General features: G+C 35.1%; 2 protein-coding genes across 2 annotated transcripts; one reads left to right on the plus strand and one right to left on the minus strand.

Moving 5' to 3' along the window:
• The first annotated feature begins 7,692 nt into the window (after nt 1-7,692).
• Nucleotides 7,693-10,064, plus strand: LOC133296146 (protein IQ-DOMAIN 6-like). Its single transcript, XM_061495095.1, has 5 exons — nt 7,693-7,758; nt 7,861-8,085; nt 8,806-9,033; nt 9,206-9,319; nt 9,393-10,064. Exons 1-5 carry the CDS (start codon nt 7,693-7,695, stop codon nt 10,062-10,064), a joined length of 1,305 nt encoding a protein of 434 aa, XP_061351079.1.
• A 387-nt stretch (nt 10,065-10,451) lies between these two features.
• On the minus strand, nt 10,452-17,092 carry LOC133296144 (cytochrome P450 711A1-like). The gene is made up of 5 exons (XM_061495093.1): nt 16,821-17,092; nt 12,713-12,865; nt 11,198-11,990; nt 11,011-11,106; nt 10,452-10,817 (listed from the first exon to the last, which is right to left on the minus strand). The coding sequence occupies exons 1-5, from the start codon at nt 17,057-17,059 to the stop codon at nt 10,488-10,490; spliced, it is 1,611 nt and encodes a 536-aa protein (XP_061351077.1). The 5' UTR covers nt 17,060-17,092; the 3' UTR covers nt 10,452-10,487.
• Between the last annotated feature and the right edge of the window lie 2,510 nt (nt 17,093-19,602).

Consider the following 19,602-nt stretch of genomic DNA (forward strand, 5'->3'; position numbering starts at 1 on the left):
ATATATATATATATATATATATATATATATATATATATATATATGGGGCAAGATATTCTTACATCAGTGTAAGAGTTATAAGTCTTACACTCAATCTTGACCATTGATCCACTTGTATCAAATGACTCACCTTACTAAAAAATTTGAACTCTTAGATATAAGTGGAATCAGTGGACAAGATCAGTTGACAAGATTGAGAGTGTAAGTTACACTGGTGTAAAATGATCCTGACCCTATATATATATATATATATATATATATATATATATAGGGCTTATCATTTCTTAAGCTGCTTTAGACAATGTTATCTTCAGCTACTAAATCATAACCGTACAAAGATGGATCAATGGTGATAAAGGAAGAGAGAGAAAAATAGAATCATAACCATTCAAAGGTGAATCAATTAATATAAGGAAATAAATAAATAAAACGACGTAGTTTTGGAGTGGCCGGAGATAACATTGTCTCAAGCAACTTGAGAAATATTTTTCCCATATATATATATATATAAAGAGGGGGTCTATCGGATTATAATTTATGATGCACTGACACTTCACAAAACCTGAGTTGTCGTGTCCGACACTCCCGACACTTGAACACGTGTTGCAGAGACTGAAAAAAGGGTTCAACAGTTATGTTGCATTGCCTTTTTAGTTTCAACTATTAAATTTGTTGGATTACAATTATCATTTTATTGAGTTTAATATAAATATTTGTGATATCTTATGTTTCTTTGCAAAATTGATAGGGATTATAAGTTTAACTTTTTTTTTTATATTTTTGAATATTAAATATATATAATATACACTACATAAATTAAAAATTTATTTAATATCAAAACGAGTCATAACGTATCAAAATCTAACATTTTTTAGAATTAACGTGTCGGAGTGTCGTATTGTGTCTTGTCTCGTGTCCTGAATCGATATCGGTGCACCATATGTTATAATATTAGAGTTATTTTTTCTCTCTTCTCCATGTCAGCAAAAAAAAAAAAAAACTTTAATATTGTATATGTACAAATATTACCACACATTTTATTATCTTAAGTGTAAATACAAAAACAAATATTTACCACACACTTAAAATCAGCTTTTGTATTATCTTAATAAAATACTACAATTTCACTAAAAGAACAAATATTTTTTCAATGAATAATCCTATTTCCACACATTTTTTATTTACAAGATTATCATCCGTACAGTACACGTGCAAGTCATGCATGTGTCATGCAATATATATAATACGGGGGATCGTATAATGGATAAAATAAATAATAAGTACAAAAATTATAAAAATCTTTTACTTTATTTGAAGATAATACAATTATGTACTATAAAAAAAATAACAGGTAATACGTAGTTATTATGGGTATGGAAAAAAAATTAATATTATAATTATATACTATTCATAGTACATAATTATTTTTTTTATATCTCCTATAATATATTTTTTTTGTATAGATATCTCCTATAATATATACTATTCATAATATATAGTTTTTTTTGTTACAATAATTTCTGCACTATGAGAATTGTTTTAGCCATACAATTAACATAATTATTAGCTCGAAAAGTTAAAGTAAACGTATAATGCACTTCTTGTCAAAATGACAAAAATAACAAAATGAACTATGATAAATCCCAAAAGAACAAATCATTACACATGGAAGTATTTTTTGTAGTACAAATTTAGTTTTGGTTGAAATTGATTTACAAACTTTAATTTAAATACTCATCCTAATCATTAACAATTTGACCGATGGAAAGCTAAAGCTACCTTTCGGTGGTTTATTGTTCACTTGTACCACTATTCATTTAGTGGTTTTGGACAAACTTCACGACGAAAATGTTTCACATACTGTTACAATTACCGAAAGGTGCTATCAAATCATGTGTGAAGGAACGAAATTTAAATTGCAGCTCCCTCTGCCTATAAATAAGGGCTTTGCAGTTCACTTCTATGCATTTCAAAATTCGAGAGACAGTTTGTTCTTACTATCCCATCTTAGTGAGGAAAACACCAACGTAGTGTTTGGTGGGGGAGAAATTTTTTAATACTAGAAAAATGTAAATACTAGGGATCTGCAGGTAAAGTGAGTTAGATAGAAAAGTTTTAAAAAAGTTGTTTGGTTGGGCAAAATTTTATCAGAAAAATTGAATTAAATTTCTGAATGTGTGTTTGGTTGAAGATAAAATATTAATGGGAAAACTTAATGAAATTACAAAACTATCCTTGTAAAAACACCTTGGTTTTATTACAACCTTCGAACCACAATAAATAATGTCTCTGTCTTCCATTTTCGCTGTCGTCTTTGACTCTTTCCATCGTTGTTTCTGTCTGTCCCCCCAAGTTCAGCTGACCCATATGCAAAGGCAGGGGTAGCGTCCGGTGTTCTGCATTGAAGGTAGAAGGGAACTTTGAGAGGAACAACGACAAAGGAGGGGTAAAGTTGTCATGCCTTCATCACCTTTTTCATTTATCCGATTTTTCACAGCAATTCCACCTGTTCAGACGGCTTCCTCAACAGTACATAAACCCGTTTTTTCTTGTCTTTCCTGATTTGCTAGGCAAAGCTAATTGATGGGCAAATCTACCGAAAAGCTTCAACCAAACATGGTTTCATCAGATTCTCACATGCACTTTGCTAGCAAAAATTTCACTTCTCCCCAACCAAACACTACCCAAGGGGTATTTGGCAAAAGATTAAAAAAAAAAGTTTATTTGGAAATTGCGATTCGCAAAAATATGATGAAAAATAAATTTCCCGAAAATGATACCAAAAACTATTTAGTAGATCAAAATATTCTCAGAAATATTAAATCAATTTTTTCTGATACTATATTTGATTGATAATAAAATATTAACGAGAATACGAGTCATTTTACAAAAATAACCTCACAAACTTGAAGGCAATGTTCCTGCATTACCATGATCTGTCGAAAGCAGCGTGTTGTAAGATATGGTAGGGTGTGCATGACAACCATTCTATTCCCTAGCACTGTTTCTGAAAAGAAACAATTCTTTTCTATTTCTGTGCCTTGGAACAGTTTCTGAGAAAAAAAATGTGTTTGATAACATGTTATATTTTTATTCCGAGAATGAGAATTGTGTTTGATAACACAACAAATAATATAACAAAAAATAATTCCTATTAAATATAAAAAAATTTAGATCATCACTTTCCTTTCCATATGGTGTGGTTGTGGAGGCAGTGGTGGCAGGGGGTGGCATGGTGGTGGTGGCGGCGGCGATACGGTGGTGGTGGTAGTGGTGGTTTTGACGGCAGTGGTTGCGGCGATGACAATGGTAATAGTTACGACGGAGGCGGTAGTAGTGGGGATGGTGGTGGTGGAGGTGACGACAGTGACTGCGACAATGGTGGTGGGGATGGTGGTTCGTGGCATATGTGCTTGGTGGCGGTGGTGGTGGTGACAGTGGTGGTGGTGGTGGTGGTGGTGATGGTGATGGTTGCGGTGCGTGGTGGTGGCAGTGGCTGCAGCGGTGGTGGCGGCGGTGGTGGTGGTGACAGTGGTGTGGTGATGGTGGCAGTGGTGTAATGGTGGCGATGGTGGTGTTGGTGACGGTAGTGGCTGTGACGATGGTGGTGGTGGTGGCGGCGGCGGTGGCAGTGGTGACAGTGGTGGTGGTGGTGATGGTGGCGGTGGCTGCGGCAGCGGTGGTGGCAGTGGCTGCGGCGGCGGCGACGGTGACAGTGGTTGTGGCGGCGGCGGCTATGACAATGGTGGTGGAGGTGGTTGTGGCGGGGGTTGCAGTGGTTGTGGCGATGGCGATGGCGGTGGTGACAGTGGTGGTGGTGGTGGCGGCGGTGGTGGTAGTGGCGGGGTGGTGTGATAGTGGCGATGGTGGTATTGGTTGCGGTAGTGGCTGTGACGATGGTGGGGGTGGTTGGTGGTGGCGGTGGCAGTCGTCGGTGGTGGCTGCATAAATGATAATGGTGGTGATGGTAGCAGTGGCGTCGTGATGGTGGTAGTGGTGGCAATGGCGGTGGTGGCAGTGGCGTGGTGATGGCGATGGCGATGGCGGCGGCAGTGGTTGCAATGATGGTGGTGGTTGATGGCAGTAGTGGTGATGGTGGTGGTGACGGTGACAGTGATAATGGTGGTGGTGGTTGCAGCGGTGATAGTTGTGGTGGTGGTGGTGATGGTGGCAGTGATGGGTGGAGGTGGTGGTGATGGTGGCAGTGGCATCGTGGTGGTGGGGGTGGTCACGACAACACTAGTGGTATGATGGCGGCGGCGACAATGGTGGCGGTGGTCGTGTCGGGATGATGGTGGTGGTGGTGATGATGATGGAGATGGAGAGTGACTAAGAGAGATAAGTGTTTCTCATTTTGTGCCCGGGAACGAAAAAGCAGAAATTTTCTGATTCTTTTTTCTGTTTCCCAGCACAAAAATTAAACCGGTTCATTCCGGGAACAAAAAAATAAACCGGTTTTACCAAACGAGTTTCCTATCTATTTCTGTTCTCGAAAATAAAAATTAAATTGGCGAATGATGGGAAACAACGAAAGATGGATATGTCATGAATCCAGCGAACCAAACGTGGAGTTCTGAGAATTCACGAATCATTTCTCCAAAGAACTTGACCAAACTCCCGAAACAAACGCCCCCCAAGAGATTTAGCAAATGCAGGATAAAGTTCTCCGTACTTATGCAGAGATGGAGAATGTCATGGACAAGACGAGGCGTGATGCAGAGAATTCAAAAAAATTTGCTAGAGAGAGAGGATTTAACAAAAATATTTTTGTCTGAGAAATATGTGTCCTTTTTTGACCGTACGAGATTTCTAAAATATCATCTTATAGATGGTAATATAAGATTGCCAATGTTACTTTTCCATGAATCTAATTTTTTTTCATATACCAAACATCCCTCAAGTTTTTTTTTAGAGTGTTTGATAGAAGAAAATATTTTAAAATCATAGAAAAATGAAATTGAAAATTTGATTTATCCACATTTGTTTAGTACGAGGGTTGTAAATTGTTTTTTGGGAAAGTCGAATTTTCGTTACTCATGTTTATAAATATAAAGAAAAATTCTATCTGCCACCAAATAGGTGGTATTATGATAATTTCATATGACAAGAATATTTGATAATTTTTTTGAGACATAATTAGCCTCAATCCACATTCTCAATAATATTATTAACCAAATATAGTATTAAGAAAATTAACCTAACATTTTCGTGGATATTTTGGTCTACCAAATAACTTCGTGATAACATTTTTGGTAAAACTCACTTTTTCATCATATTTCTGCAAAATCGTGATTTTCGGATAAAAAAATATTTCTACTCTATCATGATTCTGTTAAGTTAGCTTTTCTAATGTAGTTTTTTTTTTTATTTGCTGTTTTTGGGGCTTTTGCCCCTTGTACCAAAAAAAATAAAAAATAAAAAATTGAAGTTTTTTGCTTTTCGTTTTCTTTGTTAGAAAAAATATTTATCTTTTTAAATGATGACACAACTTATATTCTTTCACTCTCACAAAGAGGTGAGACCCACGTCTTTATTTTTTTTTGTCAACTCTATCTCCTCCTTTATCTATCTCTTTCTCTTTCTTAAATTGACACAACTTTACATCCTTGAAATAACACACACTTTTCCTTCTTCTTTTTTCTTCTCGGTTTTTTCTTTCAAATCTAATGGCACTACAGTTTAAGCATAAAGGCATTTGCAACTGTGTGTTATGTTTGTTTCTTTTCGAAACGTGAAAAGCCAAAATCAATCTCTTTTATTGGAAAAAAAAGGACAAATTAGAACTTATGAGCATAATTTAAAGAGACAGGTTCTGCACTAAGAGATTTATCGCTACGTTATACTTATCATTTTTATTATTATTTTTTTCCATCAGATCAATTTAGATTAATATACTTCATATTGTTTAAAACTCCACCCACTCCCGAGTTGACCCGGGTCAACCCTGACCCCAATAATTTAAAGAGACAGGTTATGCACTAAGAGAGAGGTTGTATTTATCGCTACGTTATACTTATCATTTTTATTATTATTTTTTCCATCAGATCAATTTAGATTAATATACTTCACAGTGTTTTAAAACTCCACTCCACTCCCGGGTTGACCCGGGTCAACCCTGACCCCTCCCCTCTGAGGGTTGGGGTCACAAGTTGGACCCTATATGCACATTGATCCCTCCGACCCTCAAAATCCGGTCGGATTTCAGTGACTCCCGGGTCAGAGGAGTCAAAGGGGTCACTGCATGTTTTTTTTTTTTAAAAGAAAATTCCATGAAACAACGTCGTTTTATTAAAAAAATAAAATAAAAATACTTGCAAACCTAAATCTAATCATTCTCTTCTCTCCCAGCGACCTAGACTTGTGGTATATTGATACTTTGGTATCATTAGAATATGCGTTTTGTACTTTGGTATCTTGATACTTTAATTAAGTTGTGTAATATTGACGTGTGGTTATAATTGGTGAATTATATTAAATATATTTTGAATCTTTTTTTTTTTTGGATATTCTATTTTGAATCTTTAATGATTGGTGATTTGTTTTTTAATATTTTCATATAGATATATATATATATATATATATATATATATATATATATATATATATATATATATATATATTTTTTTAATATATAAAACCGGGTCAGCGTAGTGACCCTGTGACCCCCCGGTTGAACCCGTAACCCCGTGACCCCTGACCTCGGCCGGGTCAATGGCCGAGCCGAGTTTTTAAACACTGATACTTCATTGACATAGACAGACGTTGGTACAAAATTAAAAATGATTAGTACATATAATATACTTATAACTGGATTTTAAATGACAATATATTTTATAATTTTTTGGGATAAATTATTCTACCATCTTCTTTTTTTGTCAACCTTTGTTTATTATTCTCTAACACTAAATCAGAATCTCAATTACCTTTTTTATTTCTCTTTCATATTAAGATTCTGATATAATAATATTAAAATGTAGTTGACAAATATAAACAAAAAAAGGTATATAAAATAATTTATTCATTTTTAATCCAAATAATGCAAGATCTTAATAAACTTATGATTTAGAAAACTTACTAGTTTAATTTTTAAAACATTTACTTTTTAGGTACTTTGTCTGTAAAACCAACCAAGGTCATGTTCTTTTTAATATTCTTCTCCAGCATTCCAAAACCTTTTTTTTTTTTATTTACAAAAAAAAAAAAAAAAAAAACCTTTTATTTTTTTTTCCCGGTATTACTACTCATTACAGATTTACTGTACACAACACGCAACATCAACAACAAAAAACAAGGAATTCGAGCCTTTTCATGGTTTTCCCCCCAAAGGAAGCGGGGCCCACATAACACGTCGCAATTTCCAAATCCAACCAATGCAAATTAGAAAAAGGGACGATGACGATGTGGGAATGCGCAACTTTTAGCGGGACCAACACATGCTTTGTCCGTTGCACATTTGAATTTCAAATCTCGGAAACGCCGAAACCGCCACGACACACACACACAGACACATGACACAACCCACGACCCACCCAAATCAAAACACAACACAACAAAACAAAAACACTACTCTCCCTCTCTCCCCAACATTATTAGTCTCATAACACTGAATCTAAAGAAATCATTTGATTTTATTTTTCCCTTCTCTCGAAGCTCAGTTTCTTCACTCAACAAAAGAACGGTTTCTTAATCAAAATGGGTGCATCTGGGAAATGGGTAAAAGCAATAATCGGGTTTAAGAAGCCCGACAAGGATGAACACGTAAGTTACTTGCTGTATGCATGTGTCACCAACCCAAACTATTACTATTTTTAATTCCTCTTTGTTTTTAGTAACTAATAGAAGCACGCTTTAACTGTGTAGGGGAAGGAGGGTGTGAAGAGCAAGAAGTGGAGGTTATGGAAGAGTTTTTCAGGTTCAGGGGACTTCAGAGGGAACCACAGAACAGGTTCTGAGTCTGAGGGTTCTCATTCCGATGCTTTCACCGCCGCAGTGGCCACCGTTGTCCGAGCTCCACCTAAGGATTTTAAACTCTTCAGACAAGAATGGGCCGCCACCAGAATCCAAACTGCTTTTCGCGCCTTCTTGGTAACACTCCCTTTTTTGCTTTGGATTCACTCAATGCAATGCAATGAACCATCAACATAATATGCATAAAACATGTCAAGCCCAGCTTTTGTTTTATTTCAAACGATTGAGAGAACAAGTTAAGCTTCAAACTTGTCTTCAATTTATTCCAAATTAACAGGTATAACCATGGAATAGTGAAATAATTGAGATTAATATCTTTCTTAGAGCTTGTGTCTAAGGAGCTAAATTCACACTGAATGTTCAGATCTGATTGGGAAATCAGAGAAACATGAATTAATGTTCTGAAGTAACTGTATTGTTTCTTTAGTTTTTAATAACTCTCATAAGAAAGATTAGTTGTTAGTAGATTTTATAGTTAAAATGTCTTGTTGCATTTAACTTTCTATAAGAACAATGCTTTATATAATTAAGCATTGTCTAATGTGAGAGATACAATGTGAGACTATATTTCTCAGCACGCCCCTTCACACGAGAGCCCACTGGGCTTGAAGGGTGGACAACATACAAGTCCACCTACATGTGGAAATTCCACTACAAAGAAAGTGGGAGGCAGTGAGATTTCGAACGCTCTGATACCATGTTAAGAACCTTGGGATACATCACCCCAAAAGCTAGCTCAAAGGGTGAGAGTGTCTAAGGCCTTATAAACCTCACATTAGTTGCCCATACAACCAATGTGGGACTATATTTCTCAACACACGTTTATTATGATTGCAGGCAAGAAGGGCATTGAGAGCGTTGAAGGGAGTGGTGAGGCTTCAAGCTCTTGTAAGGGGTAGACAGGTGAGGAAGCAAGCTGCGGTGACACTGAGGTGCATGCAAGCCTTAGTTCGTGTTCAAGCACGAGTAAGAGCTCGTCGTGTGAGAATGTCCATAGAGGGGCAAGCAGTGCAGGACATGCTCAATCAGAGGCGCACCAAGGCTGAACTCTTGAAACAAGCTGAGGTATCATACTTCTTAAACCTTCCATATAAAAAAAATTGTATTACAACTAATAATGATTAGGCAATAGGCACACGTGCGGTTACACATACATTACCTTTGCATGATGCTGCCATATGCTTGTGAGGTGATGTTGAACAATGTTTTCTAAGAAACATGTTTTGGGAACATGCAGGAAGGGTGGTGTGATAGTAAAGGAACATTGGAAGATGTCAAAACAAAGTTACATATGAGGCAAGAAGGAGCTTTCAGGAGAGAGAGAACAATTGCATACTCTCTCGCACAGAAGGTAACAGATTGAGAAAGTTTGCAACTTTCTTATTCCTAGCTTAAGAAAGATGTTTAATCCTTGGCTTTTGCAGCAGTGGAGATCAACCCCTATCTCTAATTCAAGAGCAAAAGCCTCATTTCCCTCTCTCAATAATCATGAGATGGACAAGGCTAATTGGGGATGGAGTTGGTTGGAACGTTGGATGGCAGCTAAGCCCTGGGAGAGTAGATTAATGGAACAAACCAATGCTGATGCCTCAGATAAGACCCCTCCACCACCGTCAAAGAAATGTGTGAACTCCTCGAATTCAAAAACATCAGAACCATGCTTGGTCAAAGTCAGAAAGAACAATGTCACCACAAGGATTTCTGCTAGACCTCCCCATATTGGTCAGGCTACTCGTTCATCTTCAAGTCCAAGTTCGGAATTTCGGTATGATGAGAGCTCTGCTTCATCTTCAATATGCACATCCACAACACCAAATTCTGGGAATGCTGCATTGGCTTGTGACAGGACAGAGGATAGTGGTAATATTAGGCCGAGTTACATGAACCTGACTGAGGCAACCAAGGCAAAGCAAAAAAAGAGCAATCATATGTATAACAAAGCTCAAAGGCAACAGTCCATGGATGATTTCCAGTTTCTCAAAAGAACAGCGGTTTCTTTTAATGGGGATTCCAAAAGCACTGCTGGTTCTGACCCTTCAATCAACTTTTCTAGGCCACTTTACTTGCCAACCTACTTGGATAAGAGGCCACGCTGAGAGGGACTTGATGGAATTGATTTCTGTATTTATTTCCAAGAAGTTCAACAATTCAACATCTTGTTGTTCCCTGGAATCTTAATTGAATTACAGCTATAGCAGTAGCTTTTGCGCTTTCCCTAAGCAATATACTACTTGAGGGTCTCCATTTGTATAATTGTTAATTTTCGTGGGTTTTGATTTCACTCTGAACTGACAGCATATTGTGATAAATCAATTTAAGCAAGACACTGCATGCAAGACCTAAATTATACAATTAGAGAGAGCCAACAATCTGGGGGCTAATATGCTTTTGTAAACACATTCAAAGTTAAGATACTTTTTCTTTCATAAACTTACATCAGATTTATCATACTGTAACATAGTTTGCTTAGATCTCAGCACATTACAAGGATAATCTAATAGGTTTACATAATTTATCTACTATGTTCTCTTTATGACTCTAAGCTTGACACCATGCTTGAAGTTGAGAACTATACCATATTCCAGTTCTACAGGTTTTCCCATATTAGGTGAATGACGAAATACATATTTCCTGTATAAATGAATCAGAGAAAGCTTGATCTCTTGCAGGGAAAATTTCTGACCAATACAAGCCCGGGGACCAATTCCGAATGGTATGAATGCATAAGGATGCCTTCGTTTCATTTCTTCACATTTGGGGTCAAACCTCTCTGGTATGAACTTTTCTGGCTCTGCAAAGTTACTTGGGTCTTTTGCTAGAACTCCAAGAGCTAACCATACCCATGTCCCCTGCACATGTAAAATATATCAATGATGGCATAGCTAAAAAAAGTCTCCTTCACGTAGAATATACCAAAACAGAAAGCCCTGGTGGTATCATGAAAGCAAAGATAGATGCAGTGTCTCCCAAGAGAAAGTTAATTTTACATGTATATTTGAAGGAAATCACAAATTATTTCTACAAACACTATCAATATATTACCTTTGGAAGAAGGTAACCTCCTATCTCCACTTCATTTGATGTTTCTCTTGCAACCAATGGGGAGACAGTGTAAAACCTCATCGCCTCTTTAATCACCTGCATTAATTAAATTGATCATAAAAACCTATTTGCTTGGCCTTTTGCAACTTCAAAATGCAAACTTAAATATCAGCAAGTTCCACCTAACCTGATCAAGGTAAGGAAAACTGCCATGAAGATCTTGAGCAGTAGGTATCCTATCAGCTAGGCCAAATCCATCAATCTCTTGAAGCAACTTTTTCTCAACTTCTGGATGCCCAGCAACCAAGTAGACAATTGATGACAACGTAAAGGATGTGGTAGCTGACCCAGCAAGTAAGTGCTCATAAGTAACAGCACTGATGTAGTCAGGTGAAAAGACATTTTCTGATACAGTCTTTGATTCTCTTGCATTCAGTATGAGTGATAAGAAATTCTTTGAAGTTCGGTTCTTGTCTTCCATTCTCTTTTTAACAATCTCATCAAGACGACCACTCAATTTTCTATTAGTACACTCAATTTTCCAGTCCATAGTGCCTGGTATTCTCTTAAAAATCTGCCTAAATGGCTCCTGAAGTATAGGGGCAAGTAGACCAAGTATGATGGAGAAGGAACCAGATAAGTCCATCTTAAGTTGTGTTGTGGAGTAAATGTGTTGATTGATGAAATCTGATACTTCATCATCATTATCACCTGCATCCCCTATATTGTTAACACTTTTGATTGATTCACAAACTGAATGAGGCTTAGAGAGACAAAAGTTGACACCAAATGCTGCCTCTCCAATCACATCAGTTGCTAGCCTGAGGGAAAGATCAGAAAAGATTATGTCTTCTTTTGGGGTGTCAAGGTTTTGTGTTGCAGATTCTATAAATGATTGCATTGTAGGGACTAAGCTGGCTAAGTGGGATGGCTGGTATACCGACAATATGGTATTTCGCATGGTTGACCATCGTGAATCCCTGCACCTCAAAATTGCATGATCAATTTTTATTTTTTTTTTATGTTGAACTTTTGTATATCAAGCACTACACTTTCATAAAAGGACAAAAGCTTTGGCTAACCATTATATTTACAACGAATTTGCGGTTCTCAATTTAACATTGTAATTACCACAAAATGGAAATGGTATTCAACTTAGTGGCTAGGTTACCCCACCGAGAAACCCATAGAAAAAGGCAATGTTAAATAAACAAAAGTTGTTAGGTAAAGCATAATGATTGATATTATAATGTATAAATCAAGGGTATGATGTTTTTCATGTCCTAGAAAATAAAATTATCCCTGAGTACGCATAAAAATGTACGAGACTCATATAGGATTATGTGAAGAGAATAGAGAAAAAAAATATATATGAATTTCACCTGTTTTTATACGTGTATAAAAAATAAAATTATCTCATAATAAATCAATACGAAAATTTGATTATTTAGAACCTTTTTTACATGTAATGTGTCTCTCAAGTTCAAGTGACTCCAACAAGAATTATTACTTTTCATTTTATGCTAGATATTATGTTCTTAAACCCTTAACTTGCATCATTATCATTTTTTTCTGCAACTCATTGAACAATAACTTGTCTCACTTCACAGCTCTCACACTCTGTGTAAATTAATCATTATTCTTTATGGCTAATGTTATAATTATAATAATAATAATAATAATAATAAATTAATTTGCATACCTAGTGAAGAAGAGACCATTTTGGTGAAGAGGGGAAGCAGAAATAGGAGAGGGAATGCTTCTGTTAGGAATGTCTTTGAATTTTTTTATTCCCACCTCTTTACAAAGCTCTGCGTCTGCTACGATTATTAGTGGTTGTCTTCCCATATGAAATCTACTCCATTGAACAAATAGCAACAACATTATCAACAGTAACAGTGAAAATCATGGAAGAAAGAAATAAAGTGAGTAACAAGAAAAAAGAAAAAAAGAAAGGCAATGAGTTAGTTACAGTATCATAAAAACCGGCCCTGCCAGTTGGACCGGTTAAATCGGAACCAGTCCCCAAATCAATTCGATTTGGCCAATTAATCAACTATGCATGTAATCCGATCAAAAACCAACGAATCGGTAAAAAATCTGTTTCAACCGGCACTAACACGGTACCAATTTCTTTTTTTGTATTACATCCGATATCTCCAAGGTCGATAACCATGAGACTAATTCTCGACCCAGGTCAGCGCACAAAGTGGTAAAGAGCTGGCCATGAAATACTTTTCATTCACAAAAGTTGGGGTTCGAACCCTCAACCACTTGTTCAAGGGATGAGATGCTGAACCATCACGCCCACCCATGTGTCGTAACAATTTCTTAGTTGAACCAATTTTTGAAAATTGTATCAAAATATTCCATTATAATTTTACTCTTGAGATTTGAACTTGCCACCAAAAGAAAAGGAGTGACATGCTAATCAATAAGTCAAAAAATTTTGGTTGTCATATACTTATATTTATATTTATTTATAAATTTAATTTAAGAGATTCAACCACTGACCCATAATAGTATCTTAACTGAGTCGATGACCGATTTGAATTTAATAACATTTGTTAGTTATATGGCTTGATAAGCATGAAATGAAACACTCCCACAGCGATATAGGAATTCAAGCTCCTTCAAATTTATGTAAATTTTTAGAGGTGAATATTATTTTTAATTTTTTAATCATATACTTAATACTTGCACTTTTCAAAATGGGCTTTGATTTTTTTATATTATGATAATTATTTTCTCATGTTGTATATATGAAAAACACTTCTCGTATTGTCCTTTGATTTGGGTGGAATTTTTTTTTAATTAGTGTAAGATCCACCACTAGTTGAGTTACAATATGAGAAAATAATTCTCATGCAATATAAGAAAATCAAAGTCTCATATATATATATGAGAAAAATATTTCTCAACAACTTGAGATATATTTATCCTCGTTCATCCAAAAATTACGTTATTTTATTTATTTATTTCTTTATATTAATTCATTCACCTTTGAATGATTATGATTCATTTTTTCTCTCTCTTCCTTTATCACCGTTGATCAATCTTTGTACGGTTATGATTTAGTAGTCGGATATAAAGTTATCTCAAGCAACTTGAGAAACGATAAGTCATATATATATATATATATATATATATATATATATATATATATATATATGATGCAGGATCCTTTGACACCGGTGTAAAATTTGAAGTTTGACACCTCATCTAAAAGTCGTTAGATTGAAAAAGATCAACGACTCTGATATGTAAGCATGTGACACCATTGATCTTTTTTTATCTAACAACTCTTAGATGAGGTGTCAAACTTCAAATTTGACACCGGTGTCAAAGGATCCTACCTCTCTATATATATAGGGGTTTACATTTCTGCAGCTGTTGTACGTGCAACAATCAAATGTTTGCCATATATATATGTGAAAGCATTAAATGCAGGAAATCATAACCGTATAAAAGATGAAAGAATTAAATGTGGGGAATCATAACCATACCTGTCGTTGCTGTACGTAAAGCGATTGCAAAAATAATTTTACCATATATATATATATAGGGTCGTGATCATTTTACACCAGTGTAAGTTACACTCTCAATCTTATCCATTGATCTCTCTTATATCTAAGGGTTCTAATTTTTTTAGTAATGTGAGCCATTGGATACAAGTGTATCAATGGTCAAAATTGAGTGTCAGACTTCTAACTCTTACACTCAATCTTGATTATTGATCCACTTGTATCTAATGGCTTACATTATTAAAAAATTTGAGCCCTTAGATACAAGTGGGATTAACGGATAAGATTAAGAGTGTAATTTACACTGGTGTAAAATTATATATATATATATATATATATATATATATATATATATATATGAGAAAAACATTTCTCAAGCTGCTTGAGATAAGTTTATCTCCGGCCATCCCAAAACTACGTCGCTTTGTTTATTTATTTCCTTATATTAATTGATTCACCTTTGAATGTTTATGATTCCATTTTTCTCTCTCTTCCTTTATCACCATATTGATCCATCTTTGTACGGTCATGATTTAGTAGCCGGAGATAAACTTATCTCAAGTTACTTAAAAAATATTTATCTCATATATATATATATATATATATATATATATATATATATATATATATATAGGGATTAAAATTTCTGCTGTAACTTTAGATAAGTATATCTGCTGTTAATTTAAACACATCGTTTTGGTCTTTTTTTTTTTACTAAAACAAATTACTTATCGCAACTCTTCCAAATTACGCCATTAACACACTATTTTCGCCTTTTTTTAACACTGTGTTTGCCTCGTCGGTAACCATGGAACTTTCTTTCATTTTCGCTTCACTATCCTTCACTCTCCTCGATTTCCCTAAGTCACAGGAAGATTCATCAGATTTACTTGATTTCTTATCCATTTGCTTATTCCCGTGGGGTTTGTGATTGGACAACCTGGGAGATCGTCTAAGAGAGGAAAACCCAAAGACCCCATTGTTCAACCTGAGAGATCGTCTCAACCCAACAGTGCAGTTTTTGGATTCGACCAATGATTTCTTAGTGGAATCGTTGCATTTTGCGGATTCGGGGTTGGCAAATTGGACGAGAGAGATAGAGAATACGAACGAGGTGTGTAAAAAAAATGACAAAAACAGCGTGATTTGGAACAGTTGCACGATAACTAATTTGTTTTAGTTTTTTAAAAAAGAGACCAAAACGGTGTGTTTAAGCTAACAGCAGATATACTTATCTAAAGTTACAGCAGAAACTTTAATCCCATATATATATATATATATATATATGAGTTTATCGTTTGTTTTGTCACAACACCTAAGGTTTTGTCGTGTTATCTCAAAACTATGTCATTTTGAGTGCTCGGAGAATTAATGAATAATATTTTAATAAAATTTATAAAATAAATAAATAAATAAAAATATCAAAAACTCTTCAATAAACAAACAAAAATATGAAAACATTCTTTGTTACATTTTCAAACACATAAAACGATGTAGTTTTAGGATGATTGCAAAACAATAACTTAGTAATCCACCTGCAAGAAGAAAGTAAAAAGTTTTCTGTGTATAATGATTAAGATCGCAGCACAACTATTTCCCTATTGACTACGGGTAAACATGTACCAGAATAACCAGGCTTTTGGGCCATTTGGGATAGAAGATAAATGAGTCAATGACAAAGACAAATCGAACTTTAAAACGTTTATTACGTGTAAAATTGAAGACAGAATTAAAATTTATTGAGAACAATATAATCATGGTGCTGAAAGGACGGCCATGCTGATAATGGGCCATTGTCATATTGGAAGAAAAAAAAAAAAAACGCATATAGATTACAGAATAATAAATAAAAAATATGTTTCTCATGTTATATCATGCACATACAAAAAGAAAAGAAAATCCAGTTTTTTCTCTATTTTTTTTAAGTGAATTCCACTCACTTTTTAATGTTTTGTACGAGATAAAATTATCGCATGTAATGTGTGAAATATATTCCTCATAATAAATATTTTCAATTTATATTTAGTTTTTCCCGGGCAATATGAACTAAAACACTGACCCACCACCATACCCTTCATAAGTCAAAGATCATACACCTAAAAGGAGTTTTAGGCTTTTGACTATCATGTATACAAATTTTGTATCATGTCAATAGTAACAAGCTTTTTTTTCTTATCAATCAGAGAAAGAGAAGAAAAGGAGGATGGGATTAATAAACCAAGTGATTCTGGTGTACCAAGTTACCTTGTACAATGTAGTTCTATTAGTAAGCATGCAATTACAAACCTGTAGATTGGACCATATTGTTTGGTGAGGACTGAGAATACATCAGGGCCATACTTAGCCAGCAAAGGAAGGTGTCCTACCAGAGGCAGAGATGGTGGGCCTGGAACTTTCCTTAACCTCCAATAGGGCCCATACATATAACCCAATAATCCTCCTATTAGCGCCAGCATGGTGAATATTGCTGATGCCAAAGGGACACTTGGAGTTGAAAATAACCATTGGCATTCCATTAACACCATTTTTATTTTTGCCTATGTATGTGTATACCAAGAGAAGAGGGAGAGGTTTTGGTTTTTGAAATAGAAGAAGAAGGAGGAGGGTGGCTTTATTCTCATTTCATGGATTGGGGTTTATATTAAGGTATGAAATGGGGGGGGGGGGGGGGGGGGGGGTGTCTAACAACACTACATCAGAAGTGGGGATGGTGTTTTGTCTGTATATGAATGATGATCAAGGCGAATTAGATACCCCTATATGTACCCAATGCATGTCCTTTTCTTTATTATAATAAGAAAGGGATCCACTAATTTTAGAAATATATTTTCAATATTTATACTATATTATGTTTTTCTTTAAACTATGAATTTAACATAGGGTTTTATAAGAGTTATGTTATAGAAAAAATGATTGTGTAATGTTATAGAAATTCGTTTTGCGTGTTGTAATTTTTTCTTTTTCTGTTTTCTTCAAAAAGTGTGGGTTCCACAAAATATTGTGTATGTAGGAAAGTTTGTTGTGTCATGTTAAATGACAAATGTAAATTCCTTTAACATATATAGCAATTGAATCACTTTTAAATATATAATCTTTAACTTATATTCGATATTAACTTATATTCTTATCATTGAATTACTTTTAAATTATATAAAATTTTGTAAACTTATCTATTTTATCTTTGTTTAAAATCCTGGTATTGGTAGAACGGACAAAACAATGGAGTATTATGCGTCATCCTTTTTCGTTGAAAAGATAGCTACTCGTCCATGCGAGAAATGGGTGCACATTCACCAGAATCGGGACACAAAGACAGAGCCCATTATGGTGCATACTATTCCTATATATGCTAAGTAGAGGTGGCAAATCGCTCGTTAGGGTGATAAATGAATAGGATCTTTGCTCGGCTCGTGAAGGCACAAACTTATATGTTTAAAATTGATTGTTGGAATTAGGGGTGTTCATCAACTGGTCCAAACCGATTTAAACCGCGGTAATCGAACCGAAAAACTGATAACCGAATAAATCGAAAATCGAAAAACAAAAATTGAAAAAAAATCGCAAATTTTAATTGGATTGAATCGATTTTCTGATTGGTTGATAAAAATCAATCCAATATGTTAATTCTCCTCTACTTACTTGGACTTTTCCCCAACTATAGCTCAAAAATTTCTAAACTCAAGACCCATTTATTTATCAACTAAACCCAAAAAAAAAAAACCTAGTCACATCTCATCAACAAAATTTTATCTGTGTAGAGCTTCATATCTCATTGTAAAAAAAAAACTATATTATCGTTTACTAATACTTTTGTGTTTCAAAACAAAAAATACAAAGCCAATATATACAAAAGATGTTATTTGCACAATAATCATGAAACAAATTCTCGGATTTTCAAAAATTGAAAACCGATCCAATCCAAAAAAAATAAAATTGGATTGAATCGGATCAGATTTGAAAAAAAATCCAAACCGAATGGATGATTACATGATCCGACCGAAAGTATTGGATCTGAGGTTTTTTGCTTCCAAAACCGATCCAATTCAGACCGCGAACACTACTAGTTGGAACCAGGCTTGAACTTGTATAAAAGCTCGTTTAATAGAAAGGCCTCAGGCTTCAATCCAAAAGCTCGGCCTTAGAGCCTCTCAGGCTGGCCTAGTATATTATTATTTTTTTTATTTTACAATTTTTATACTACTTGTAATAACTCTCTCTTTCTCCTCAATCCATTTCACCTCATTTTGTCGGTTAAACAGACTTTTTGAATGATTTTGTTCTATATTATGCTATTTGGATATACATTGAATTTATGAATATTTATGAAATTACTAGTGCTGTTGATTGTACATTCTGTTTGAATAAATTTTTATTGTCTTATTTTTTTTTAAACAGGCTAAATAAGACTTTCATTTTTTGTAAATAAGTCAGGCCGCAGGCCGATAATTATATTCATAACAGGCTTGATCATCAGGCTGACATATTTAAACACAGACTTAACCTTTTAAGACCAAAGCTTAGCTCGCCCGTTAACACCCCTACGCCTCGCTACGCCCTACCCAACCATCAACCCATCAAAAAATGAGTCAGCATGTCTCGCCCCGTCCCGTTTGGCAGGTTGGCCCGCTAGGTCGAGTCTATTTTACACTGACCTGCCTCGGTCCGGCTATGCCTGCCATCAACCCGCTAAAAAATAAATTTATCCCGCTCCGCTTTTGAGATGAATTGAAAAACTCAACCCATCCCATTCTATTTAGCGGATGGGACTGGTTGGCCCGCCAAGCTGAAGTGATTTTGCCGGCTCTAATACTAAGGGAGAAGCACGAAAATGAGGCGTGGAGGAGTGTTTCGTGAGAGCGATTTAGATGAGTGAACAGGATAACGATAATATCATATATATAGTAGTCAATCTTAGCCTAACTTTGAAAGAAAATGGATAATCGAGCATAACCATGAATCTTCTTCGGCACTTTGGTGATGTTGATAACTTTTATGGATAATGAATTAATGAGTGTAACTAGGATACTTGAAGATCAGATACGGTTATCGGAATATTATTATCTTTCCC

The sequence above is a fragment of the Gastrolobium bilobum genome, unplaced genomic scaffold, assembly GCF_033153095.1.
Source record: "Gastrolobium bilobum isolate Gb01-03AN ecotype WA unplaced genomic scaffold, APGP_CSIRO_Gbil_v1 utg1896, whole genome shotgun sequence".
NCBI lineage: Eukaryota > Viridiplantae > Streptophyta > Magnoliopsida > Fabales > Fabaceae > Gastrolobium > Gastrolobium bilobum.